At 33.3% G+C, this 26,946-nt stretch overlaps 7 protein-coding genes across 13 annotated transcripts in view; 6 read left to right on the forward strand and 1 right to left on the reverse strand.

Annotated features, from left to right (window-relative positions):
- The window catches only part of LOC127062712 (uncharacterized), a 136,459-nt gene that overhangs the window by 100,196 nt on the left and 9,317 nt on the right, over nucleotides 1-26,946 (reverse strand). The gene's annotated exons all lie outside the window — the stretch shown is intronic.
- Nucleotides 3,545-7,711, forward strand: LOC127062745 (odorant receptor 13a-like). 2 transcript variants are annotated; one of them, XM_050991444.1, is made up of 6 exons: nucleotides 3,545-3,724; nucleotides 6,459-6,639; nucleotides 6,739-6,838; nucleotides 7,094-7,216; nucleotides 7,283-7,438; nucleotides 7,551-7,711. In XM_050991444.1, exons 2-6 carry the CDS (start codon nucleotides 6,509-6,511, stop codon nucleotides 7,611-7,613), a joined length of 573 nt encoding a protein of 190 aa, XP_050847401.1. In that variant the 5' UTR covers nucleotides 3,545-3,724; nucleotides 6,459-6,508; the 3' UTR covers nucleotides 7,614-7,711. The 2 variants fall into 2 exon arrangements, with proteins under 2 accessions (XP_050847401.1, XP_050847399.1); XM_050991442.1 differs by lacking the exon at nucleotides 3,545-3,724 and having other exon boundaries at nucleotides 6,393-6,639.
- Nucleotides 10,066-12,788, forward strand: LOC127062731 (odorant receptor 13a-like). The gene is made up of 7 exons (XM_050991419.1): nucleotides 10,066-10,098; nucleotides 10,516-10,785; nucleotides 11,223-11,673; nucleotides 11,773-11,872; nucleotides 12,140-12,262; nucleotides 12,340-12,495; nucleotides 12,611-12,788. The coding sequence occupies exons 1-7, from the start codon at nucleotides 10,083-10,085 to the stop codon at nucleotides 12,662-12,664; spliced, it is 1,170 nt and encodes a 389-aa protein (XP_050847376.1). The 5' UTR covers nucleotides 10,066-10,082; the 3' UTR covers nucleotides 12,665-12,788.
- On the forward strand, nucleotides 13,430-15,088 carry LOC127062178 (odorant receptor 13a-like). The gene is made up of 6 exons (XM_050989929.1): nucleotides 13,430-13,594; nucleotides 13,682-14,132; nucleotides 14,219-14,318; nucleotides 14,388-14,510; nucleotides 14,697-14,852; nucleotides 15,029-15,088. The coding sequence occupies exons 1-6, from the start codon at nucleotides 13,447-13,449 to the stop codon at nucleotides 15,086-15,088; spliced, it is 1,038 nt and encodes a 345-aa protein (XP_050845886.1). The 5' UTR covers nucleotides 13,430-13,446.
- LOC127062725 (odorant receptor 13a-like) lies at nucleotides 18,354-20,496 on the forward strand. Its single transcript, XM_050991410.1, has 7 exons — nucleotides 18,354-18,486; nucleotides 18,664-18,948; nucleotides 19,036-19,486; nucleotides 19,562-19,661; nucleotides 19,731-19,853; nucleotides 20,040-20,195; nucleotides 20,343-20,496. The coding sequence occupies exons 1-7, from the start codon at nucleotides 18,471-18,473 to the stop codon at nucleotides 20,400-20,402; spliced, it is 1,191 nt and encodes a 396-aa protein (XP_050847367.1). The 5' UTR covers nucleotides 18,354-18,470; the 3' UTR covers nucleotides 20,403-20,496.
- On the forward strand, nucleotides 23,641-24,327 carry LOC127062179 (uncharacterized). Its single transcript, XM_050989930.1, has 2 exons — nucleotides 23,641-23,824; nucleotides 24,020-24,327. The coding sequence occupies exons 1-2, from the start codon at nucleotides 23,665-23,667 to the stop codon at nucleotides 24,325-24,327; spliced, it is 468 nt and encodes a 155-aa protein (XP_050845887.1). The 5' UTR covers nucleotides 23,641-23,664.
- Nucleotides 24,310-25,899, forward strand: LOC127062739 (odorant receptor 47a-like). The gene is made up of 5 exons (XM_050991435.1): nucleotides 24,310-24,845; nucleotides 24,921-25,020; nucleotides 25,123-25,245; nucleotides 25,432-25,587; nucleotides 25,746-25,899. Exons 1-5 carry the CDS (start codon nucleotides 24,418-24,420, stop codon nucleotides 25,803-25,805), a joined length of 867 nt encoding a protein of 288 aa, XP_050847392.1. The 5' UTR covers nucleotides 24,310-24,417; the 3' UTR covers nucleotides 25,806-25,899.

Consider the following 26,946-nt stretch of genomic DNA (forward strand, 5'->3'; position numbering starts at 1 on the left):
ACGCAAGACAGACAGAGGATCGCTTAAAGCGACCAACGACAGATGGATCTATTCAGGACACTGATCCCTAAAAGATTTTTGCGTTATATGAAAAGATACTGAAAATTTGATAAAATAGAATATAAAGCTTTCTGAAGTTAAAGCATTTCATCTACTATTATTTTAAACGTATCATAAAAATTTAACTCTGTTTAATCAATTACAAATAATCTAGACAATCGTTCTCATCTCTTAGCAAAACAATGCGATTTCATAGAGCATGCGCCTGACGCATGATTCGAGAAAGATATATGCGGAATGCGAAAAAAACGAACAAAGGAATCAGTTCCTGATAGAACGTTGTCACAAGACCAACATGAAAGTTAGCGGAGGTACAGACCGATAGAACATTTTTCACTCGCTGTATTTCTTAATCGATCTCAACAATTTATCTTTATCCTTTTCAATTTTATTCAAGTATCGTTAATTATTATAAAATCGCGATCATAACGATCGATACAATAATTAATCGAAAACTTGCGTCGATGAATTTTTTCTGAAATGCATATAGCGAATATAATTTATTTTTTCTCTCCCTCTCTCTCTCTCCTTCTCGCCCCCTTAAATAGAATCATAGATCTTCTCAGATTTGAATAATATATCATATTGTCGATGCGTCATAGTCACGCGATCGTGACCAACCGATATATGATTCACGATAATTTCTATATATCTCCGAAATTATTGCACGCTTAATATCTGCAATCTAATGCGATTATACTAAAGCGTCCTATGTTAACACAAGTTCGGCAAGTGGAGTACGCTTGTGGATGGAACATATACACGATGAAATTCATGGGAATTTGGCCAGAGGAAAGAAGCTTCGATCGAATTTCGAGCTACAAAGTGTTAATAGGGATTACCTTCGTCTTTTTGTTCTGCACCATACCTCAATACACGCTGCTCTATATCAACCGAAGTGACTTCGACTTGGTTATGGAAAATCTATCCGTGGACAACATTAACGGAACGATCTCATTCTTGAAGATGATATTCTTCTGGTCTAGCGGAGGACGTAAATATATTTCATTTATTTCAACCCTCTATAACGTTATATTCGTTTAAAGGTGCACGCTTTTATATTTCCATATTTCTCAAATTTTTTAACTAACATTTTTAATATGAAATTTACATTGGCGACATACATACGCGAAATTTTTATTTCAACGGAATATTATATTCGGTATAGCATCGTTATATCAGTAAAAGTAATATCAGTAAAAATATGAACTACAATTTTTATTAAAAATATTACCAAAAAATAAAGTTACAGAGGGTTAACGAAAAAACTATTAGAACTATATACGGACGACAATCCCACTATTTTCTCACTTAATCTCAATTTTCACGCGCTCATTTCTATCTACCTTTCATCATCAAAGAAATAAAGGATCTTCTAACAGCGATGGAGAAAGACTGGGAGGAAGTGAACAGGATGGAAGATAAGGATAAAATGATGAAATACGCGAAATACAGCAGGATTCTATCCACGAAAGTAAACGCTTTCTGTTACTCTCTTATCGCGATTTATGCTACGACAAGATGTTTATCGATGCGTACCGAAGGTCGTCTTTATTTTTTCCCCTCGTATTTTCCATTCGAAACAATGACCAGTCCACTGTTCGAATTCAAGTTCATTGGTCAAACGATAGGTGCGATTTATTATTCAGTAACGTACACAGCAGTGGATACTTTCCTGGCCATGTTGATCCTTCACGTGTGCGGACAACTTTCAAGGCTACGAAACGATCTGATCCACTTGAATACCGACCCGAGAAAAAACTTTCAAATGCAATTAAACTACATCGTGGAAAGACACAATCATTTGAACAGGTAATTAAATAAGGATTTTTAAAAATGCAATATTGTAATCAAATAAATTGAAAATAATTTCTTCAAAGATTCGTCGATACGATAGAGAGACGGTTCAACGTAATGCTACTCTTTCAAATACTTGGTTGCACCTTGCAATTGTGCATGGAATGTTTTCACGGACTCATGGTAAAATTACGAAACAATAAATTGTGCATCTATCTTCCTTTGAATTTTTGTGCGGGTAGTCAGCAAATATAAGCTTCTTCTAAATCCTGTATCTTCGTTACGACTCTATTAAATATAATAATTATTAACGAGTTATTAACGACACAAATTTATCTGCGTCTACTAAAAAATTCAAAGTATTTACAATCGATCGATTGCAAAATATCTACACGCGTACGAATTTCAGTTAATGGTCGATGATGGAGAACAAATGCCCGTACTAGAACTCTTCTTTTTCACTTTTTACATCGTCTACGTTCTACTTCAATTATATCTTTACTGCTACGTCGGTGAACAACTTTGGTTCGAGGTGAACGAATCGTTAATGATTCAGCCATGTCGTCGAAATGAAATACAAAACTATCGAATAAAAATCTGTTCTTTCAGAGTAGCGAACTTGCTCGTGCCGCTTACGAATGTAAATGGTACGAATTATTACCGAACGAGGCTCGAACCCTATTATTGATAATCCATCGATCACGATCACCTTTGCGTCTCACGGCAGGCAAATTCTGTATTTTGAATCACGAACTTTACAGCGCCGTAAGTAACTACCATCGAGTGACTACAAAGTAAACAACTTTTGTATAGTGCAACTATATAAATACAAATACTAATCGTAAGTAATAAAAACGATCTATAAGTTGAATGTATCGTTTACAGGTTTTGAAAACATCGATGAGCTATCTGTCTGTTTTGCGTGCAACAATAACAAAGGACGAATAATACATTCGATTTAATTCATAATTCAGTAGTTTAGCATTGAATATATTCGAAGAAAAAATATCGAAGTTACACGACGTTATATTCGTTACTTCATTCGAGAATTCATTACATCATAATCCTAAAGAATTTTGCATATACTTTTTTGTCGATACTCCGCCGTATGTATAATGAATTTTAATTAAATTTGTCAAGAATTAATACAAGAATCAGTTTGAAGAATAAGTTTTTGGCGTACAGGAGCAACGAGCTCGATCATTTATTAAATCGTATCATAAATTCGATCGAAGTTTCCACGTCGGAGAAAGAAAATGCATGCATTAGCGTTTAAAAGGCCACGTAACAAAACAGGTGGAGTGGGAAGAGGTAAAAAGAGAGAGAGAGAATAAAAAATGAGTCAATTTTAAAGATATCTCAGTTAAGAGTAGGTTGCACGAGTTCAACGACTATGCGATATATAATTGGAGATATTTTCGTTCCCACTCCTCTCCCACCGTATCCTTCTTCATTCTCCTATTACTAACGCATTTCTTACCCTCGGACGAAGTTTCACTTAGAACCGTTAATACATTTTTTAACAGCTCCAACTCCGATTTGTTATAATGTTCTCAATGCGTAAGTGCACGCAAGACTATTTGACGCATGCATGATTAATAAACAAGAACCAATGAAGCTAGCAATTAGGGCAACCTCAATCGAGTTATAGGTTCATCGAATATTCTAAAAACGTAGCTAAGGGTATCTCCTTCGATAGGACTTGAAAATGCGCGCGCAATGCGCTCTAAAGTTTCCTACGTGGATTACATTCGTTCTGGAATCGTTACACTGTGAAGATATTAGAAGTGGATCTGACAGAAGGAGAAAAATTCAATCCAACATGGAGTTTTTCGCTCTTTCCTCAAAAACACAATTCTTTAAACAGGTACATATTTTTAAACCTAGACGCTACGATTCGCTTTAAAAAAAAATTGTTAAATAAAGCTATATTTCTAATAATTTCTAATCTTTTCTAAAAAACAAATGTTTTTTCTTTTGGAGATTCATCGATACGATCGAAGAATAATTCGATGACGCGTTATTACTGTAGCAAATGCTCTATCATCCGATATAAATTTGAGTTACCCGTTATCAGGCATCTCTGATGAGATTCTAAATAAATTACTGAAAAGATTAATACGAATTAAGTTATATCTATAATTATTTTAAGTAATAATAGAATGATTTCTAATCAGAACCTTCTTTTTCGGATTCTATTCAATATACATTTTATTTTTAATCCAATTATATCGTTATATCGGTGAGAAATTTCGTTCAGAAGTAATTCATTTCCCTCTTTCACATTTTCCTCAAAATATAAGGAAAAATATTGATTTTTCAATTACAATAAAAAAAAAATATTTTGGTCAACATTGAAATAGACTTGTCCGTCATATATGTCATGAGAAACAAAAATATAAATGCACGCTAATCTAAGAATATTAATATTATTGAATAATAGATTGAAATTATGATATTAATACTATTGAGATCTATCTTCTAATCAAGTTTTACCGACTTACATTCTGATACTATGTCTCCAATAACTCAGATCTAGTAACTCGATGCATAGTTGGTAACATCAAACGTTTCCGCAAATCCTAGACCAACCACCGCTAGAGTCACAATATGCAAGCAGCGAGTAGCTTCGAAAGTCTTACTACAGAGGGGTCTATTCTAGACGATGAATAAAACATTTAATAGTGACCTATCCTGATAAAAGCAGTTATTTGCAAGACTAATTTGAAAAATTAAAGTATATAATATAGTAAGAAGTTTCTATAAATCATGCAACATTTAAATAAAATACTCTAATGATAGAGCGATGATAGAATTACACGACAATTACGATCACGCAAAAAGAATATAAGAAATCATTTAGAGTGTCCAACGATAGAGGGATCTTTTTACGATACTCGTTTCAAAAATATGTTTATGGCTATCCAAAATTATCAAAAATTTCCTGAAACAGAAGAAAATCTTTAACAGCACTCCTAACCCTTCGCAACCCTTAAAGTTAAAGTATTACGTCCATCAACATTTTCTATACGTTAAAAATCAAGATTTATGAATGAACTAAAAGGAAAACACAATCTAGACAGTCATTCTTGTCAGAATGTTCACTGATTTCATAGAGCATGCGCCTTACGTATGATTCGAGAAATATATATGAGCAATGCGAAAGAAACGAACAAAGGAATCAGTTTCTGATAGGACGTTGTCACAAGAACCAACATGACCGCTAACGGAGGTAGAGACCGATCAACAATAATCACACGCTCTAGTTCTTAATCGATCTTAACAATTTATCTTTATCGTTTTCAATTTTATTCGAGTCGTTATCGTTCGTTATTATAAAATCGGGATAACAATGATCGATACAATAATTAATCGGAATCTTGCAACGATGAATTTCTTTTGAATTGCATATCTATTAATATAATTTCTTTTTTCTCTATTTCGTTCTTCCCCTCCCCTCTCTCTCTCTCTCTCTCTCTCTCTCTCTCTCTCACTCTCTCACTCTTCCACCACACTCGAATAGAATCATAAATCTTCTTAGATTTGAACAGTATATCATATTGATCCATACGATAGTCGTAGTCACGCGATCGTGACCAACGGATATATGATTTACCATAATTCCTATATATTTCCAAAATTATTGCACCCTTAATACCTGCAATCTAATACGATTATACTAACGCGTACTATGTTAACGAAAGTTTGGCAAGTGGAATACGCTTGCGGATGGAACTTGTACACAATGAAATTCATGGGTATTTGGCCAGAGGAAAGAAGTTTCGATCGAATGTCGAGCTACAAAGTGTTAATAGGGGTTGCATTCATCTTCTTATTCTGCACTATACCTCAATACATACTACTCTATCTCGATCGAAGTGATTTCGAATTGATTATGGAAAATCTATCCGTGGACAACATTAACGGAACGATCTCATTCCTAAAGATGATCGTCTTCTGGTCTAGCGGTGGACGTAAATACATTTCATTTATTTCGACCCCTCTATAACTTTATAATTGTAAATTTAAACTCAAACATTCACGTATTTCTACCCTTTCAATATCGTTTGATTCGACAAAAAATTCATCGTTACTACACGCGTGTGAAATTTTTCATTATTCTAAATTGGAAATTATAATTCGTACGTAAATTACAAATATATCTAATGATAAAAGTAAACAATAATATTTTTTAAAAGCATGATCAAGAAATAAAGTTACGGAGGGTCAACAATAAAACTTAAGAGCTAAATGTACAGACGGTAGTTCTACTTTTATATAATTTTTCTTGCACATTCATGCTTATTCTTATCAAACCATTTCCATCGAAGAGATAAAGGATCTTCTCCACTCGATGGAGGAAGATTGGAAGGAAGTGTCCAAGAAGGAAGATGAAAAGAAAATGATGAAATACGCGAAATTCAGCAGAAACCTAGCTACGAAAGCAACCGCTGTCTGTTCTGTTCTTATCATTGTTTATACTGTAAAGAGATGTCTGTCGATGAATAACGAGGGTCGTTTATATTTTTTCCCTGCGTATTTTCCATTCGAGGCGATGACTAGTCCAATATTCGAATTAAAATTCATCGGTACAATGATAGGTGCGACTTACTATACAGTAACGTATACAGCAGTAGACACTTTCCTAGCCATGTTGGTCCTTCACGTGTGTGGACAACTTTCGAGGCTACAAAACGAATTGATCAATTTAAATTCTTCTACAAGAGAAGAATTTCATTTCAAATTAAGTTATATCGTAAAAAGGCACGATTATCTGAACAGGTACTTAATTATTCATAATGTAATAACTTTGTAAATTCACAAGAAATAATTTTAATCGTTGTAATATTACGATCAACGATAATAAACCAATTTCTTCAGATTCATCGAGACGATAGAAGACGAGTTCAACATAATGCTCCTTTTTCAAATACTTGGCTGTACCGTGCAACTCTGTATGGAATGTTTTCAAGGACTTCTGGTAAAATTCAACAAAATACACCGATTCGTCTTGCGTATCCTTTTATCTCTGAATTTTTAAGCAGATTTTCAATAATATATACGTTTTTTTCGAAATTGTATATATTCGTTAAAACTCGAGAGTATTTAATAATTCTTCTAAATTATGAACATACATTTTATTGATTACACGCAAATCTCTTTGCATCTACTAAAAAATTCAGAAAATATTTGCGATTAATCCATTGTAAAATATCTACAAGAGTACGAATTTCAGTTAATGGCCGGTAAAGGAGAACAGATACCCTTAGTAGAGATGTTCTTCTTCGCATTCTACATCGTTTACGTTCTACTTCAACTATATCTCTATTGCTACGTCGGTGAAAGACTTTGGTCCGAGGTGGACGAAACATTAATGATTAAAAAATGTAATACCAAATTACCGTACAAAAATCTATTCTTTCAGAGTACCGAAGTTGCTCGCGCCGCATACGAATGTAAATGGTACGAATTCCTACCGAACGAGGCTAGATCATTGATATTGATAATCCGTCGATCGCGGTCTCCTTTGCGTCTGACAGCAGGCAAATTCTGTAATTTCAATCATGAACTCTACAACAGCGTAAGTAATCCCACGAGGCACTATAAAATGAACAACGTTTTTCTATAACAAAATAAATCATAAATGGCAGCTAATAAAAATGAGATATCTGTATGTTAAAATTTGTTCGCAGGTATTGAAGACATCAATGGGCTATCTATCCGTTTTACGTGCAACAATGATAAAGGAAGAATGATACTTTTGACTTAATACACAAATAATTATATCATCATAGAATCGCAAAGATCCAAACAAAAAATATCAAAATCATATGAGATTTTGTTTGTAGTTTCATTCAAGGATTTATTAAATCATAATCCTGTCAAATTTTCTGTATCTTTCTTTTTCTATCATAAACTCCACGTAATTGAACTTATTTTTATAGCATGAATTTTTTTATTTCATGAATTAATACACGTTTCATATATGCAAGGACGATGCTCGACGCCTACGATACGCATTAATCCGATGCCAAACAATTCCGGCACGAATTCTATAAATAATGGATATGGTATCACCCTAGCTTTTATCAGGGTATACACTATGAATTCTGTTTTATGTAAGATACACAGAAATGATCGAAAATTGCTTCGACGTAACGTTACTAATCCAGATATTGGAATGTACCGTAATATATTTGCTGTTTGAAAAGCTTTGGTACGCTCGAGATAAAGAAAAATTACTACATAGATATGATAACATTTTTTCTATCTATTCTTCTTTTCCATTTATGGAAAGCTCTAACAGATAAAAAAAAACTTATTCTTTCTATGTATGGCACTCGGATATCGCGTTCTACGCCTGTTACGTTCTATTACACCTAGAATGATTCTGATCCGAACGTTCTTTTTCGAATAGTATTTTAATACACATTTTACTTTTAATCCATTTATATCGTTATATCGGTAAAAAATTTATTTTTGAAATAATTAATTTTTCTCTTTCATATTTTTCTAGAAATTTAAGAAACGATGTTAACTTTTTAATTATAATAAAAAGACAGAATAATTTTTCTTAAATTCGTTACAAAGTTATGTTAACAACATTACGAAATAATGTTACCATTACGCTTATTAAATTTTATATAATGAAATAATTTATTGAAATAATAATAAATTTATCAAGTTATACCGACTTATATTTCGGAACTATATCCTCAAATTACTCAGAGTTGGTAATCCAATACATTGTTGGTAACACAAAACGTTTCCGCAAATCCTAGATCTACATAACCGCTAGGCTTGTAATGTGCAAGTAGCGAATAGCTTCGAAACTCTTACTACAGAGGGATCTATTCGATACCATGAATAAAACATTTAGTGACCTATCCTAAAATAAAAAAAATTATTTTCAAGACTAATTTGAAAAATTAAAATATATTATATAGTAAAAAGAAATTTTTATAGAGCTTATACAGTTTCCAATATGTCGCAGTGACGAAATCCTATTTGAATGTTGCTCGACGTGTAACGAGTAACTCAACGAATACACGCACGCCTATATATAATAAAACATTGAAATAAAATCCATCATTAGTCGAGTCATTCGTGCTCCTCGTTATTATCGTCAAGCTACATTGCTATATAATAGATAAGCTTTTTTAATGATAAATGATTCTTTCCCTACACACACACACTTTTTTAAGAAAAGATAAATTAAATAAAATACTGAACTTTTTATGTCACAGAACACGAGAATAAACGATGCTACGTACGTATGTGTGTTACGATTTATCATGAAATACAAGTTAAATCATTCAAATGATGATAATCATAATTGGAAAATGGATACCTCTGCACACTGCAGCATCTAAACTTTTCAACAACGTAAGTAGAAGTATTATCATGCAATATATATATATATATATATATACACACACACACACACACACACCATAGAAGATAAATAGTTTCTTTTTGAAAAAATGTCCAGCACTTTTTCAAAATGTCTATGTATCGTTATTCCATATAACGAATGTCGTAAATACAAAAAGAAACGTACAATTGTAAACGTATTATCAAAAGTTAAACAATAGAAAGAATATAATTCTTTCAATTCAATATATAATAATTAGTTATATTTTAACAAGCAAATCGCATTTTTTTAATGATATCAAATGTTTTTTTCCTACGTCTCACAATATTAGTCTTCTTTGAATTTCATCGATATTAAAAAAGAATGTTTCTGTAAAATATTTTTTATGTCGTTAATACGTGTTGGAAAGTTAACATACTCTGCTGACAGAGTGATGATAGATTAAACACGCCAGAGTTACGATCACGCAAAATTATATAAGAAATCGTTTAGAGTGTCCAACGATAGAAGAATTTTTTCACGATACCCGTTTCTAAAATATATTTATGGATATTTAAAACTATCAAAAATTTCCTGAAACAGAAGAAAATCTTTAACAGCACCCTTAACCCTTCTCAACCCTTAACATTATTACGTCCAACGTACAACATTTTTTATACGTTAAAAATCTAGGTTTATGAATGAACTAAAAAGAAAAAACAATCTAGACAGACAGTCGTTCCTGTCACAACGTTTGCTGATTTCATAGAGCATGCGCTTCACGCGGTATATCGACAAAAATATACGCGGAACGTAAAAGAAACGAACGAAGAAATCAGTTCCTGATACGACGTTATCACAAGAACAAATTATGACCGTTAACGGAGGTAGAGACCGATCGAACAATTTTCACTCGCTCCATTAATTGATCTTAATAATTTATCTCAATCGTTTTCAATTTTATTCGAGTATCGTTCGTTATTATAAAAACCGTGATAACAATGATCGATACAATAATTAATCGAAATCTTGCAACAACGAATTTTTTCTGAAATGCACACAGCGAATATAATTTCCTTTTTCTCTTTTTGTTTCTCCTCCCCTCGGCAATCCAACGAATAGAATCCTAAATCTTCTTAGATTTGAATAATATATCATATTGATCAATACGTCGTAGTCACGCGATCGTAACCAACCGATATATAATTCACGATAATTCTTATATATTTCCAAAATTATTGCACGCTTCATCACTGAAATCTAACGATGCTAACTGATACTAACGCGTCCTATGTTAACGAAAGTTTGGCAAGTGGAGTACGCTTGTGGATGGAATTTCTACACCATGAGATTCATGGGTATTTGGCCAGAAGAAAGAAGTTTCGATCGAATGTCGAGCTACAAAGTGTTAATAGGAGTTGCATTCATCATCTTATTCTGGGCTATACCTCAATACATACTACTCTATCTCGATCGAAATGATTTCGAATTGATTATGGAAAATCTATCATTGGACACCATCAATGGAACGATCTCATTCGTAAAGATGATATTCTTCTGGTGTGGCGGTGGACGTAAATACATTTTATTTATTTCAATCATCCCTCTATAACTTTATAATTGTAAATTTAAACTCGAAGACGTTCACGTATTTCTTCCCTTTCAATATCGTTTTATTCGGCAAAAAATTCAACGCTACTACGCGTGTGTAAAATTTTTCACTTTTTCAAAGTGCAAATTATAATTCGTACGTAAATTATAATTTGATTTTAAATTAAATTTAAATTCATTTAATTCTAAATTTACATCATATTTCGTACGTAAATTAAGTTATATAAATTATATCTAATGATAAAAGTAAACAATAATATTTTTTAAAAACATGATCAAGAAATAAAGTTACGGAGGGTTAACAATAAAACATAAGAACTAGATATACAGACAATAGTTCCACGTTTTACAAATTTTCTCGCACATTCATGCTTGTTCTTAACAATCGTTTCTATCGAAGGGATGAAGGATCTTCTCCGCTCGATGGAAGAAGATTGGAAGGAAGTGTCCAAGAAGGAAGATGAAAATAAAATGATGGAATACGCGAAATTCAGCAGAAGCTTAGCTAAGAAAGCAACTATTGTCTGTACTGGTATTATCGTTAGTTATACTATAAAAAGATGTCTGTCGATGCGTACCGAGGGTCGTTTATATTTTTTCCCTGCGTATTTTCCATTCGAGGCGATGACTAGTCCAATATTCGAATTTAAGTTCATCGGTACAATGATAGGTTGTACTTATTATACAGTAACGTATACATCAGTGGACACTTTCCTAGCCATGTTGGTCCTTCACGTGTGTGGACAACTTTCGAGGCTACAAAACGAATTGATGAATTTGAATTCCGCTACAAGACAAGAATTTCATTTGAAATTAAGTTATATCGTAAAAAGACACGATTATCTGAACAGGTACTTAATTATTCAAAACGTCACAACTTTGTAAATTCACAAGAAATAATGTTAATCGCTGTAATATTACGATCAACGATAATAAACCAATTTCTTCAGATTCATCGAGACGATAGATGACGAGTTCAATATAATGCTCCTTGTTCAAATACTCGGCTGTACCGTGCAGCTCTGCATGGAATGTTTTCAAGGACTTCTGGTAAAATTAAACCACATTTTCAGATTCGTCTGGACATCGATATATCCGTCCATTTTTAACTCTGAATTTTTGAGCAGATCGTCAGCAAGTACAAGATTGTTCCAAACCTTGTACACTCGCACAATTAAAGTACTATATAATAATTAATTTTAAATTCTTAATATATACTTTATTAACGCTACGCTAATCTCTCTGCGTCTTCTAAAAAATTCAGAAGATACTTACAAATAATCCATTGTAAAATATCTACAAGAGTACGAATTTCAGTTAATGTCTGGTGAAGCAGAAGAGATTCCCTTAATAGAGGTATTCTTCTTCGCATTCTACACCGTTTACGTTCTAATTCAACTGTATCTCTACTGTTACGTCGGTGAAAGACTTTGGACCGAGGTGGACGAAACATTAATGGTTAAAAAATGTCCTCGAAATAAAATACGAAACTACCGAATAAAAATCTGTCCTTTCAGAGTACCGAAATTGCTAATGCCGCATACGAATGCAAATGGTACGATCTACTACCGAACGAAGCTAGAACACTGATTCTAATAATCCGTCGATCGCGGTCACCTTTGCGTCTAACAGCAGGCAAATTCTGTGTTTTCAACCATGAACTTTACAGCAGCGTAAGTAATCTCACGAGACACTATAAAAAGGAACAACGTTTTTCTATAACAAGATAAATCATAAATCGTAACTAACGAAAACGAGATACCTATACTTCGAATGTGTCGTTTACAGGTCTTGAGGACATCAATGGGCTATCTATCCGTTTTACGTGCAACGATGATATAAAAAGAATCATATGTACGACGTACTACACAAATAACTATATCATCATAGAATCGCAAATATCAATATAAAAGATATCGAGATCATATGAGATTTTGTTTGTAGTTTCATTCGAAAATTTATTAAATCGCAATCCAGTGAAATTTTCTGTATTTCTCTTTTTCAATCATCACTCCACATATTTCAACTTATTTTTATAGAATGAATTTTTGCATTTCATCAATTAATACACTTTTGGCATATACGAGGACAATGCTCGACGTCTACGAACGCACTAGTACAGAGCCAAACTGTTCCGACCCGAATTCAATAAATAATGGATATGGTATCACGCTATCTTTTGTCAGGGCATGCGCTATGAAAGGTACCGAACTTACGCTCCCCCATATACGAAAGGAACCGCCCCGAAACAGTTCTTGGTACATTCTTGCCGCGAAAGCCCACATGGATAGAAGTGGAGGTATTAAATTCCTTTAAAAATTTTAAACGTGTTTCATATCGATAACAAATGTTAAGGATCAAAAAAAAAATAAATTAAAAAAAAAAACTAATAAATTTTCGATCATTCTCAAAAATGAACTAACTCGAGCGATTCGTCTAAAATCAAACGAAAATAAATATACATAAGATCCATTAATTAATTAACAGTGGACAGAGAAAAAAAGTCGCACGTACGTTACGCCTTTGGCTGGAACATCTACACCATGAGAATCATGGGACTTTGGCCGCAGGAAAAGATGTACAATCCATCGGAGAATCTAAAAGTTTTCTCCGCGGTATTTTTCATGTTTTCCTTCGTAAGTTTACCGCAGACGGTAAACCTTTTCTTCATCTGGGGTGACTTCGATCTGGTCGTGGAAAATCTGGCTATGGACAACGTGTTCTTCTCGATTACGATTCTGAAGACTATTGTTTTTTGGCTTAACGGAAAAAGTAAACTAAATGTTCTGAAACAGCTTAAATATCGTCGGACGTGACAAAGAAACTAGTTTTAAGTTCGAATTATTTTATCTGTCGAAGCGCTGAAAGGACTGTTAAATCTCATGGAGGAGGATCGCAAAGAAGCTACAAAGGAAGACGATATAAAGAGAATAATGACGGTAGCTGATAACTCAAGAAAAATAACCATTACGGTCAACATAATAAGTCACAGCATCTTCATCATTTACGCCATAATGCATGTGGCAACGAATTATCCGACCGTCCGTGGACTCTATTTCCCAGCCTATTTTCCATGGGAAACGAAACCCAGTCCCAATTACGAGCTGACTTTCTTAGGACAGCTGGTGGCCTGCTACTATTCTACCGTTATTTATTCCTTGGTCGACACGTTCCTCGCGACTCTGGTGTTACACGTTTGCGGACAGCTGGCTAATCTGAAGCACGAGCTGATTAATTTTCAAAGTGAAACGACGGAAGAATTTCGTGAGAAGCTGGGACGCATCGTGAAGAAACACGATTACCTTAACGAGTGAGATCAAACTGAACGATAATATTTCTATGATAACGATCTACAGCGATCTAATCGAATTCTGTTTTATCCTTCATTCTGTTTAGCTTCACAGAAACGATCGAAAATTGCTTCAACATGATGTTACTGATCCAAATGTTAGGATGCACCATTATACTCTGCTTGGAAAGTTTTGATACGCTCGAGGTAAAGAAAAATTATTATATGGATATAACGAAATAATTTCTGTTGATTTTTCTTTTCTATATATCGTAGGTTCTAACAGGTGAAAAAAATGAATTCTTTCTATTGGAACTTGGATGCATCGCGTTCTACGTCTCTTACGTCCTACTACAACTTTATCTCTATTGCTACATAGGCCAGAGACTTCTTTCAGAGGTAAATTCGGATTTAAGATCGTTCTGCTTAACGATCTCGACTTCAGCGACATAACATTTCATATCGACGATCTTTCGATATTACTCGTCTAAAAATAAGAAACGATACATGTGTAATTAATAGAATCTATTTTGCAATATGTCAATAGATTTAGTTTGTTAACAATCTTGAAACTTTCCATTTTAGAGTACAGAAATGGCGCATGCCGCCTACGAGTGCAAATGGTACAACCTGTCAGCGAAGGAAGCAAAATGTCTCATACTGATCATGCGTCGTGCGAGATCGCCCTTGCGCATTACGGCTGGAAAATTCTGTTCCTTCAATCACGAACTTTTCACCGAAGTAAGGAAAACAAGATATCGACGACTTACCGATCTTTTCATGTTTCGAATAAATCCTAAAGTCTACAAGAATAAATCCAAATTCTAAATCATAAATATATCGTTTTAATAGATTAATTAAATTCGCGATATACCTCGATAATAAAAAAAAAAATCATTGTGAAACGTATGCTTCAGGTCGTTAGAACAGCAATGGGTTACTTATCGGTTCTCTACACAGTAAAGAGCGAGGATTGAGAATAAACAAAGAATGACTGTGACGAACGAGTAGCGAAATGTTATAATTATTGTAAAGTCTAGTAATATTTTTCGAATAACAATTAGCTAAACGAAACAAGGACAGTTTGTATTTCTGAAAATAAAATCCTTGATCCTGAAACTTGTCATTTATATTTCCCAAACCACAGTTCATACTTCCTTGTCAAATATATATTAAAAAAAACCTAATGCCAATAGCGTTAAAAATATTTGAAAAATTTAATCCACGTTTCAATGTCAATTACGATAGAATATCAAGGACGATCTATAAATCTTATCAAATAAAAATCCATGGGGAATAAAATGTGCGCGTTGTTCCCAAAATATCAGGACACAGAGGAGAGGTTGATAAGGTGAGATGAGGTGAAATGAGGGGAAAAGAGAGAACAAGAATGCGTAAATATTAAAGAGATCTTTGAACGCGCACGTTGCACGAGAGTTCATCGAATATGCAACATAAAATTGAAGACATTTTCCATTCCCCCGTCTTATGACCCCTTGACCCCACGTTCTTTCAAACTCCCGTTTCTTCCACACTTTTTTTACCCAAATCATATATTCCTTCAAACCTTGCATACATCTTTTAACAGCCTGGACTCTAATAAATCGTTACAATGTTCAGAACGCGTAAGTGCACGTAATACTACTCGATACAGAGAGAACTATAGAGTGATCGAATATTCTAAAGACGTAGTTAAGGCATCTCCTTCGATAGGACTCGAAAATGCGCGCGCAATGCGTTCTAAAGTTTCCTACGTGGATTACATTTGTTCTTGTATCGTTATACCGCGAAGATATTAAAAGAGGATCTGGCTGAAGGAAAAAAATTCAACCCTGCTTGGAGTTATCTGATTCTTTCAGCAAAAACAGAATTCTTCAAACAGGTACGTAATTTGAAACTTAAGCTATATTTATGATTCGCTTAAGAAAAGTTTTCTAAAAGTGTTATATTTCTAATAATTTCTAATCGCTTCTTCGCAAATATTTTTTTGGCAGTTTCGTCGATACGATCGAAGAATGATTTTAATGACACGTTGCTACAACAAATGCTGGACTGTACGATATAAATTTGGATTATGTATTCTCAGGCGCTTTCGGTGAGTTACTAAATAAGATACTAAAAAGGTTAATACCAATCAAGCTATATCTGTAATTATCTTAAGCTTTTCGAGAAAATGATATAATGATTCTGATACGAATACATTTTGCTTCTAATCCATTTATATTATTATATCTGTGAAAAAATTTATTTCAAAAGTAATTAATTTCTCTCGCTCATATTTTTCTCAAAATCTAACGATATTAACTTTCTAATTGCGATAAAAAAAGACTAAACACTTTTTCTTAAATTCATTATGAAATTATGATAACAACATTACGAAATAATGTTACCATTATATTTATTAAATTTTATATAGTGAAATAATTTATGGAAATAACGTTATTATTATGTTTATCAAGTTATATCGGCTGATTATACTCTAAAATTATATTCTTAAACTCCTCAGAGCTGGTAACCCAATTCGTTGTTGATAAGACGACACGTTTACGCATATCGTAGAGCAACATAATCGCTACAATCGCAATGAGCAAACAGCTTTGAAATTCTTACCACAGAGGGATCTATCCGATACGATGAATAAAACATTTAGTGACCTTCCCTAATAAAAGAAATTATTTTCAAGGCTAATTTGAAAAATTAAAGTATACAATAGAGTAAGAAGAAATATCTACAGAGCATTTCTAAAGAATCAATCGGATGCTGCTTAACTTTTTTTTTGTTTCCTTTCTTTTTTTTATAAGATGCATATACAATTTTTTCTTATTTAATCGTCGTTAACGTCATACAACTTTCGAGTCGCACATCTTTAATTTCATCTTATAACCACTAAATTTCGCTACGGGAAAACAATTTCCTATCGACTTAATTTACATTATGAAAAGCTACGATTACTTGAATAGATAATTAATTATTCAGAATGTAATAATTTCGTAAATTTAAAATAAATAATTTTAAACATTGTAATATTGTGTTCAACGATAATAATTCATTCAGATTCATCGACACGCTAAAGGACCAGACTTATATAATATTCCTCTTTCAAATACTCGACAATACCGTGCAACTCCCTATGGAATCATTTCAAAAAGGTCTGCTAAAATTCCATAAAATACAACAATTCGTCTTGCGCATCTATTTATCTCTGAATTTTCGAACAGATGGTCAGCAAGGAATAAACTTTTACCAGATTTTGTATATTCGCTACAACTAGATATTATATAAAAATTATTATAAATTATTAATATATATTTTATTAATAGCACGCAAATCTCTCTGCATCTACCAAAAAATTCAGAAAATACTTACAATGAATGAATTGTAAAATATCTACAGGAGTACGAATTTTCTAACGTACAGATATCCTTAACGAAGATGTTCTTCGCATTCTACATTCTACATACAGTTTACGTTTTACTTTCACTATACCTCTACTGCTACATGGGAGAAAAACTCTGATCCAAGGTAAGAGAAATATTAATAGTTCAAAAATTAGTCTTCGAAATGAAATAGGAAACTATCGAATAAAAATCAATCCTTTCAGAGTACCGAAATGTCTCGAGCAGCCAACGAATGTAAATGATACAATTTACAACAACGAGGCTAGATCACTGATATTCATAATCCGTCGATCGTGCACACTTTTGCATCTGACAGTTGACAAATTTTATACTTCCAATCATGAACTTTGCAGTCAGCGTAATCCCACGAGGCACTATAAAACGAACAACGTTTTTCTATAGTAAAATAAATCGTAAATCGTATCTAATAAAAATGAGATACCTGTACATTGAAATTTGTTTGAAGATATTGAAGACATCAATGAGCTATCTATCCTTTTTACGTGCAACAATGATAAAGAAAGAATGATACTTTCGACTTCATGCACAAATAACTATATCATTATGGAATTGCAAAGATTCGAACAAAAATTATCGAGATCGTGTAACAATTAATTCGTAGTTTTATGCGAGGATTTATTACATCATAATATTGTCAACTTCTCGATATCTTTCTTTTTTTATCATCACTCCACGTATTTCAACTTGTTATTATAGAATGATTTTTTTTACATCATGAATTAATACACTTTTCGTATATACAAGGACGATGCTCGACGTCTACGAACGTACTAGTCCGGAGCCAAACTATTCCGACACGAATTCAATAAATAATGTATATGGTATCATGCTAGCATTTGTCAGGGCATGCGCTATGAAAGGTACCGAACTTATGATCACCGATATGCGAAAGGAACCGCCCTAAAACAGTTCTTGGTGCGTTCTTGCCGCGAAAGCCCACATGGATAAAAGTCGAGGTATTAAACACCTTTGGAAATTTTAAATCGATATCAAAAGTTCAAAGATAAAAAAAAAATTAAGTAAATTAGAAATTAATAAATTTTCGACCATTCTCAAAAATGAACTAACTCGAGCGATATGTCTAAAATCAAACAAAAATAAATATACATAAGATCAATTTAATTAATTAACAGTGAATACAGAAGAAAGGTCGCACGTGGATTATGCCTTTGGCTGGAACATCTACACCATGAGAATCATGGGGATTTGGCCGGAGGAGAATATGATCAATCCAAGGGAAAACCTAAAAGTATTCACCGCGGTATTTTTCATGTTTTCCTTCGTAAGTTTCCCGCAGACGATAAATCTTTTCTTCATCTGGGGTGACTTCGATCTGGTCGTGGAAAATCTGGCTATGGACAACGTGTTCTTCTCGATTACGATTCTGAAGACTATTGTTTTTTGGCTTAACGGAAAAAGTAAACTAAATGTTCTGAAACAGCTTAAATATCGTCGGACGTGACAAAGAAACTAGTTTTAAATTCGAATTATTTTATCTGTCGAAGCGCTGAAAGGACTGTTAAATCTCATGGAAGAGGATCGCAAGGAAACTACGAGAGAAGAGGACGTCAAAAGAATGATGATCGCAGCTGATCACTCTAGAAAAATAACTATAACGGTCAACATAATAAGTCACAGCATCTTCTCCGCTTACACCATAATGCATTTGGCAACAAATTATCCAAACACCCGTGGAATGTACTTTCCAGCCTATTTTCCATGGGAAACGAAACCCAGTCCAAATTACGAGCTGATTTTCTTCGGACAAACGATGGCCTGCTATTACTCCACCGTTATTTATTCCTTGGTCGACACGTTCCTCGCGACTCTGGTGTTACACGTTTGCGGACAGTTGGCTAATCTGAAGCAAGAGCTAATTAATTTTCAAAGCGAAACGACGGAGGAATTTCGTGAGAAGCTGGGACGCATCGTGAAGAAACAGGATTACCTTAACGAGTGAGATCAAACTGAACGATAATATTTCTATGATAACGATCTACAGCGATCTAATCGAATTCTGTTTTATCCAAGCTTCACAGAAACGATCGAGAAGTGCTTCAACATGATGTTACTGATCCAGATGTTAGGATGCACCATAATACTCTGCTTGGAAAGCTTCGGTACGCTCGAGGTAAAGAAAAATTACTAGGTACATATAACAACATTTTTTTTGTCTATTTTTCTTTTCTATACGTCGTAGGTCCTATCAGGCGAAAAGGATAAATACTTTCTATTGGAACTCGGATGCATCGCGTTCTACGTCTCTTACGTCCTACTGCAACTTTATCTCTATTGCTACATAGGCCAGAGACTTCTTTCAGAGGTAAATTCGGATTTAAGATCGTTCTGCTTAACGATCTCGACTTCAGCGACATAACATTTCATATCGACGATCTTTCGATATTACTCGTCTAAAAATAAGAAACGATAGATGTGTAATTAATAGAATCTATTTCGCAATATGTCAATAGATTTAGTTTGTTAACAATCTCGAAACCTTCCATTTTAGAGTACAGAAATGGCGGATGCCGCCTACGAGTGCAAATGGTACAACCTGTCAGCGAAGGAAGCAAAATGTCTCATACTGATCATGCGTCGTGCGAGATCGCCCTTGCGCCTTACGGCTGGAAAATTTTGTTCCTTCAGTCACGAGCTTTTCACCGATGTAAGGAAAAAAAGATGTCAACGACTTACCGATCTTTTCACGATTCTAATAAGTTCTAAATAAATAGATCCATTCTAAATAAATCGTTTTAAATTCGCAATATATATCGATAATAACAAAAAAATCATTATGAAACATATGTTTCAGGTGGTTAGATCAGCAATGGGTTACTTATCGGTTCTCTACACAGTAAAGAGCGAAGATTGAGAATAAACATACAATGACTGTGACGAACGAATAACGAAATGTTATAATTATTGTAAAGTCTAGTAATATTTTTCGAATAATAATTAGCTAAACGGAACAACAGTAGTTTAAATTCCTCAAAATAAAATCCTTCATCCTAAAATTATCATTTACTTTTCCTAAACAACAATTCGTACTATTTACTAAATATATATCAAAAAAAAAAAAATAAAAAGAAGCTAATGCCAGTAGCGTTAAAAAAATTTGAAAAATTTGATCCACTTTTAAATGATCGAATATCAAGAACGATCTATAAATCTTATCAAATGAAAATCGATGGAAATAGAAAGTCAGAAAAATAAAATGTGCGCGTTGCTCTCAAAATATAAGGGATGAAAGGAGAAGTTGGTGGGGTGAAATAAACTGATCTGAGGGAGAAAGAGAAAACAAGAATGCGTAAATATTAAAGAGACCTTCGAATATGCACGTTGCACGAGAGTTCATCGAATATGCAACATAAAATTATAGATAACATTTTCCTGTAACTTCCTCGACTCCCCTATAACTCCTCGACTCCCCGTTTCTTCAACACTTTTTTGCATAAATCATATATCTTTCTGAACCTCGAATACACCATTTAACAGCCTGAATTCGGTGCAATCGTTATAATCTTCTAAACGCTTAAGTGCACGTAATACTACTCGATACAGAGAGAGCTATAGAGTGATCGAATATTCTAGAGACGTAGTTAAGGCATCTCCTTCGATAGAGCTCGAAAATGCGCGCGCAATGCGCTCTAAAGTTTTCTACGTGGATTACATTTGTTCTTGTATCGTTATACCGTGAAGATATTAGAAGAGGATCTGGCTGAAGCAAAAAGAATTCAACCCTGCATGGAGTTATCTGATTCTTTCAGCAAAAAGACAATTCTCTAAACAGGTGCATAATTTTAAACTTGAGCTCTATTTATAATTCGTTTAAGAAAAATTTTTTAATAAGACTATATATAATATATATATATATATATATATATATATATATATATATATATATAAATTTATTAATAAGACTATATATAATTTTTTAATAAGACTATCCAATATTTTCTAATTCTTCTTAATTATACTTCTTAATATTATCTGCTTTTTTGTAAATTTTTTTTTTCTTGCAGGTTTGTAGATACGATCGAAGAATCATTTAATGACACGTTACTGCAACAAATATTGGACTGTACGATATAAATTTGGATTACGTGTTTCCAGACGCTTTCGATTAGATCCTAAATAGAATACTAAAAAGGTGAATACTAATCAAGCTATATATCTACAATTATCTCAAGCCTTTCGAGAAAACGATATAATGATTCTGATACGAATACAATTTGCTTCTAATTCATTTATATTATTATATCTGTAAAAAACTTATTTCAAAAATAATTAATTTCTCTCATTCATATTTTTCTAAAAATCTAACGATATTAACTTTCTAATTACAATAAGAGCACAGAATATTTCTTCTTAAATTCATTATGAAATTATGTTAACAACGTTACGAAATAATGTTATCATTTTATATAGTGAAATAATTTATGGAAATGGCGTTACTATTACGTTTATCAAGTTATACCGGCTGATTATATCCTAAAATTATATCCCCAAACTATTCAGAGTTGATTCAATGCATTCTTGACAGATTTCCGCAAATCCTAGAGCATCGTAATCATTAGAGTCGCAATGTGCAACTAGCGAGTAGCTTCGAAACTCTAATCATAGAGAGATCTATTCGATATGATAAAAAAAACATTTAGGGACCTATCGTGATAAAAGGATATTATTATTTTTAATACTACAATGTTGTATAGGAATACAATATTGAGAATGCAAGACTAATTTGAAAAATTAAAGTATACAATGTAATAAGAAGAAATTTCTGTAGAACGTTTCTAAATGACCGATCGGTTTCTGCTTAACTTCATTTTTCTTCCTTCTTTGTTTTTCTAAGACGCACGATACAAATTCTTTTTATTTAATCGTCATTAACGCCATGTAATCTTCGAGTCACACAGCTTTGATTTCATTTTAAAATTACAAAATTCCGCTAAGACAGAAAAATTTCAGACAAAATTAATTTAAATCGCAAAAAGGCACGATTATTCAGAATATAATAATTTTGAAAAAATCAGGAAGTATAATGTAAACCATTGCAATGTTATGACCAACTATTATAAACTAATTTCATCTGACTCATCGATACGATATGGAATGTTTTCAAGGAGTCCTGGTAAAATTTGACAAAATGAAGCGTCACAGTCATCGTCTCGCGCGTCTATTTATCTCTGAATTTTTTAGCAGATCGTAAGCAAAATATAAACTTTTTCCAGATCCTGTATACTCGCTAGAACTAGATATTATATAATAATTATTTAAAATTATTAATACATATTTTGTTAATAGCTATTTTAAATTAGCTAATAGCTAATTTATCTCTGGATCTACTAAAAAATTCTGAAAATACTTACAATTAATCAATTCTAAAATTCTACGAATTTCAGTCAAGATTCGATAAAGAAGAACAGATGTGCTTAACACAGACGTTTTTCCCATTCTACATCGTTTACGTTTTACTTCAATTATATCTCTACTGTTACGTCGGTAAAATATAAATCGAATATAAATCTGTTCTTTCAGAGTACCGAAATTGCTCGTACCGCATACGAAAAGTTACGATTTATTACCGATGGAGGATAGACCACTGATATTGATAGTCCGTCGATCGTGGACTCCTTTGCGTCTAACAGCAGGAAAATTCTGCATTTTCAATAATCAACATTGCAGTCGACGTAAGTAATTCCACGAGGCACTACAAAATGAACAACGTTTTTCAATACCAAAATAAATCATAAATCGTAACTAATAAAAATGAGATACCTATAAGTTGAAATTTTTTCGCAGATACCGAAGACATCAATGAGCTATCTATCTGTTTTACAATAATGATAAATGAAGAATCATACTTCCGACTTAATTGACTATATCATTATAGAATTATCCGTATAAAAAATATAAAGATCAAATGAGATTTTCTTGCTAGTTTCATTCGTAGATTATAACTCTGCCAAATTATCTATATCTTTCTTTTTCTATCATCACTCCACGTATATTAAACTTATTCTAGTAAAATGAATTTTTTGATGTCATGAATTAATACACTTTTAGAATTATTATATACGAGGGCAATGCTCGACGTCTACGAACGCACTAGTCCGAAGCCAAACATTTCCGATATGAATTTAATAAATAATGAATATGGTATCATGCTAGCTTTTGTTAGGGCATGCGCTATGAAAGGTACCGAACTTATGATCTCAGATATAGGAAAGGAACCGCCCCAAAACAGTTCTTGGTACGTTCTTGTCGCAAAAGCCCACATGGGTAAAACTCCAGGTATCAAATTCCTTTCGGAATTCTAAACGTGTTTATATCGATATCAAAAGTTAAAGAATAAAAAAAAAGAAAAAAAGAAACGAGAAATAAAAGAAACTAATAAATATATACATTATCAAGAATCTTCTAACCCGTTCGATTTGTCCAAAATCAAACAAAAATAAATATACATAAGATCAATTAATTAATTAACAGTGGAAACGAAAAAAAGGTCCCACGTGGATTACGCATTTGGCTGGAACATCTACACCATGAGAGTCATGGGACTTTGGCCGGAGGAGAAGATGATCAATCCAACGGAAAACCTAAAAGTGTTGACCGCGGTATTTTTCATATTTTCCTTTGGAAGTTTACCGCAGACGGTAAATCTTTTCTTCGTCTGGGGTGACTTCGATCTGGTCGTGGAAAATTTGGCTATGGACAACGTGTTCTGTACTATAACAATTATGAAGGCTATTGTTTTTTGGCTTAATGGGAAAAGTAAACTAAACGTTCTAAAATAGTTTAAATATTGTGAGATATAACAAAGAAGCTAGTTTTAAATTCGAATTATTTTCTAATCTGTCGAAGCCCTGAAAGGACTGTTAAATTCCATGGAGGAGGATCGGAAAGAAGCTACGAGAGAAGAGGACGTCAAGAGAATGATGATGGCAGCTCGTAACTCAAGAAAAATATCCATAATGGTCAACATAATAAGTCACAGCATCTTCGTCATTTACATAATAATGCATTTGGCAACAAATTATCCAAACGTCCGTGGACTCTACTACCAATCCTATTTTCCATGGGAAACGAAACCCAGTCCAAATTACGAGCTAATTTTCTTAGGACAGATGATGTCTGCCTACTACTCTACTCTTACTTCTACCTTGGTCGACACATTCGTCGCGGCTCTGTTGTTACACGTTTGCGGACAGTTAACTAATCTGAAGCACGAGTTGATTAATTTTCAAAGCGAAACGAAAAAAGAATTTCATCGGAAGCTAGGACGCATCGTGAAGAAACATGATTATCTTAACGAGTGAGATCAAACTGTACGATAATATTCCTATAATAACGAGCCATAACGATCTAACTGAATTCTGTTTTATCCAAGATTCACAGAAACGGTGGAAAATTGCTTCAACATGATGTTACTAATCCAGATGTTTGGATGTACCGTAACACTCTGCTTGGAAAGCTTTCAATCTCTCGAGGTAAAGGAAAATTTATATATATATAAACAGTATATATATATATATAGACACACATACGAATAACAAAACTTATTCTAACAATTTTTCTTTTCCATCTCGTAGTCTCTAGCAGGTGAAAAGGATAAATACTTTCTACTGGAAATCGGATGCACCGTATTCTACGTCTGTTATATCCTAATTCAACTTTATCTTTATTGTTACGTAGGCGAGAAACTTCTTTCAGAGGTAAATTCGAATCTAAGATCGTTATACTTAACGATCTCGACTTTGCCGACATAATATTTCACATCGACGATCTTTCGATATTAATCGTCTAAGGATAAGAAACGATACATATGCGATTAATAGAATCTATTTCGCAATATGTTAATAGATCCGGTTTATTAATAATCTTGAAACCTTCCATTTTAGAGTACAGGAATCGCGGACGCCGCCTACGAATGCGAATGGTTTAACCTGTCACCGAACGAAGCAAAATGTCTCGTACTGATCATGCGTCGTGCGAGATCGCCCTTGCGCATTACGGCTGGAAAATTCTGCTCCTTCAATCACGAGCTTTTCAGCGAAGTAAGAATAAGAAAATGTCGACGATTTACCGATCTTTTCAAGTCTCAAATAAATTCTAAATCGATAAATCCATTCTAAATATATCGTTTTAATTAATTAATAAAATTCGCAATATATCTCGACAATAAAAAAAAATCATTGCGAAACGTATGCTTCAGGTCCTTAAAACATCCATGAGTTATTTATCCGTTCTCTACGCAGTGAAGAGCGAAGAATGAAAATAAACATAGAATAACTGTAATATAGGATTAACGAAATATTATTATTGTAAAGTTTAATAATATTTTTCGAATAATAACTAGGCAAACGGAACAAGAGCAATTTGTATTTGCGAAAATAAAATCTCTTGCTCTAAAACTTGTCACTTATTTTCCCCAAAACCATAATTCCTTTCTCGCTAGATATATGTTAAAAAAATAAAAAAATAAAAAGAAAACATAATGCTAGTCGCGTTAAAAAAATTTGAGAAATTTTAACCACGTCTCTTTGTTAGAATATCAAAGTCTATATAAAGAGAATATCCGTAAACCGTATCATATCAAATTTGATGGACGTACCACGTCAGACAAACAAAATGCGTGCGTTGTTTTCAAAATATTCGGATAGAAAAGAGGGGTTGACGAGGAGAGGTGAGGTGGAGGGAGGAAAAAAAAGAAAACAAGAATGCATAAATATTAAAAAGATGTTCGAAAGCGCATGTTGCACGAGAGATCATCGAATATGCAACATAAAATTGAAGACAACATTTTCCTTCCCCCGTCCCATATCCCCTCAACCATTCGTTCCTTTGTATTCCCGTGTCTTCGACATTTTTTTTACCCAAACTATATATTTCTCCGAACCTTAAATATATCTTTTAAGAGCTTGGACTCGAATCACCTTTATAATGTCCTGAATATGTAAGTGCACGTAATACTATTCGATATAGAGAAAACTATAGAGTGATCGAATATTCTAAAGACGTAGTTAAGGCATCTCCTTCGATAGAGCTCGAAAATGCGCGCGCAATGCGCTCTAAAGTTTCCTACGTGGATTACATTTGTTCTTGTATCGTTACACCGTGAAGATATCAAAAGAGGATCTGGCTGAAGCAAGAAGAATTCAACCCTGCATGGAGTTATCTGATTCTTTCAGCAAAAACAGAATTCTTCAAACAGGTACGTAATTTGAAACTTAAGCTATATTTATGATTCGCTTAAGAAAAGTTTTCTAAAAGTGTTATATTTCTAATAATTTCTAATCGCTTCTTCGCAAATATTTTTTTGGCAGTTTCGTCGATACGATCGAAGAATGATTTTAATGACACGTTGCTACAACAAATGCTAGACTGTACGATATAAATTTGGATTATGTATTCTC

The sequence above is a fragment of the Vespula vulgaris genome, chromosome 3, assembly GCF_905475345.1.
Source record: "Vespula vulgaris chromosome 3, iyVesVulg1.1, whole genome shotgun sequence".
NCBI classification, from domain to species: domain Eukaryota; kingdom Metazoa; phylum Arthropoda; class Insecta; order Hymenoptera; family Vespidae; genus Vespula; species Vespula vulgaris.

Bases quoted from the DNA above. Each gene is read 5' to 3' on its own strand.
- LOC127062745 (XM_050991442.1), top strand. From the start codon at position 6,413: ATGACTAGTCCAATATTCGAATTAAAATTCATCGGTACAATGATAGGT. The intron at 6,640-6,738 runs GTACTTAATTAT...CAATTTCTTCAG, and splicing joins AGGCACGATTATCTGAACAG to ATTCATCGAGACGATAGAAG. The intron at 7,217-7,282 runs GTGGACGAAACA...CTATTCTTTCAG, and splicing joins GTGAAAGACTTTGGTCCGAG to AGTACCGAAGTTGCTCGCGC.
- LOC127062731 (XM_050991419.1), top strand. The intron at 10,786-11,222 runs GTAAATACATTT...TTTCTATCGAAG, and splicing joins CTTCTGGTGTGGCGGTGGAC to GGATGAAGGATCTTCTCCGC. The intron at 12,263-12,339 runs GTGGACGAAACA...CTGTCCTTTCAG, and splicing joins GTGAAAGACTTTGGACCGAG to AGTACCGAAATTGCTAATGC.
- LOC127062178 (XM_050989929.1), top strand. From the start codon at position 13,447: ATGTTTTCCTTCGTAAGTTTACCGCAGACGGTAAACCTTTTCTTCATC. The intron at 14,319-14,387 runs GTAAAGAAAAAT...TATATATCGTAG, and splicing joins AAAGTTTTGATACGCTCGAG to GTTCTAACAGGTGAAAAAAA. The intron at 14,511-14,696 runs GTAAATTCGGAT...TTTCCATTTTAG, and splicing joins GCCAGAGACTTCTTTCAGAG to AGTACAGAAATGGCGCATGC.
- LOC127062725 (XM_050991410.1), top strand. The intron at 18,949-19,035 runs GTAAACTAAATG...TATCTGTCGAAG, and splicing joins TTTTTGGCTTAACGGAAAAA to CGCTGAAAGGACTGTTAAAT. The intron at 20,196-20,342 runs GTAAGGAAAAAA...CATATGTTTCAG, and splicing joins GTCACGAGCTTTTCACCGAT to GTGGTTAGATCAGCAATGGG.
- LOC127062179 (XM_050989930.1), top strand. From the start codon at position 23,665: ATGAATTTAATAAATAATGAATATGGTATCATGCTAGCTTTTGTTAGG. The intron at 23,825-24,019 runs GTATCAAATTCC...ATTAATTAACAG, and splicing joins CCACATGGGTAAAACTCCAG to TGGAAACGAAAAAAAGGTCC.
- LOC127062739 (XM_050991435.1), top strand. From the start codon at position 24,418: ATGGAGGAGGATCGGAAAGAAGCTACGAGAGAAGAGGACGTCAAGAGA. The intron at 25,021-25,122 runs GTAAAGGAAAAT...TCCATCTCGTAG, and splicing joins AAAGCTTTCAATCTCTCGAG to TCTCTAGCAGGTGAAAAGGA. The intron at 25,588-25,745 runs GTAAGAATAAGA...CGTATGCTTCAG, and splicing joins ATCACGAGCTTTTCAGCGAA to GTCCTTAAAACATCCATGAG.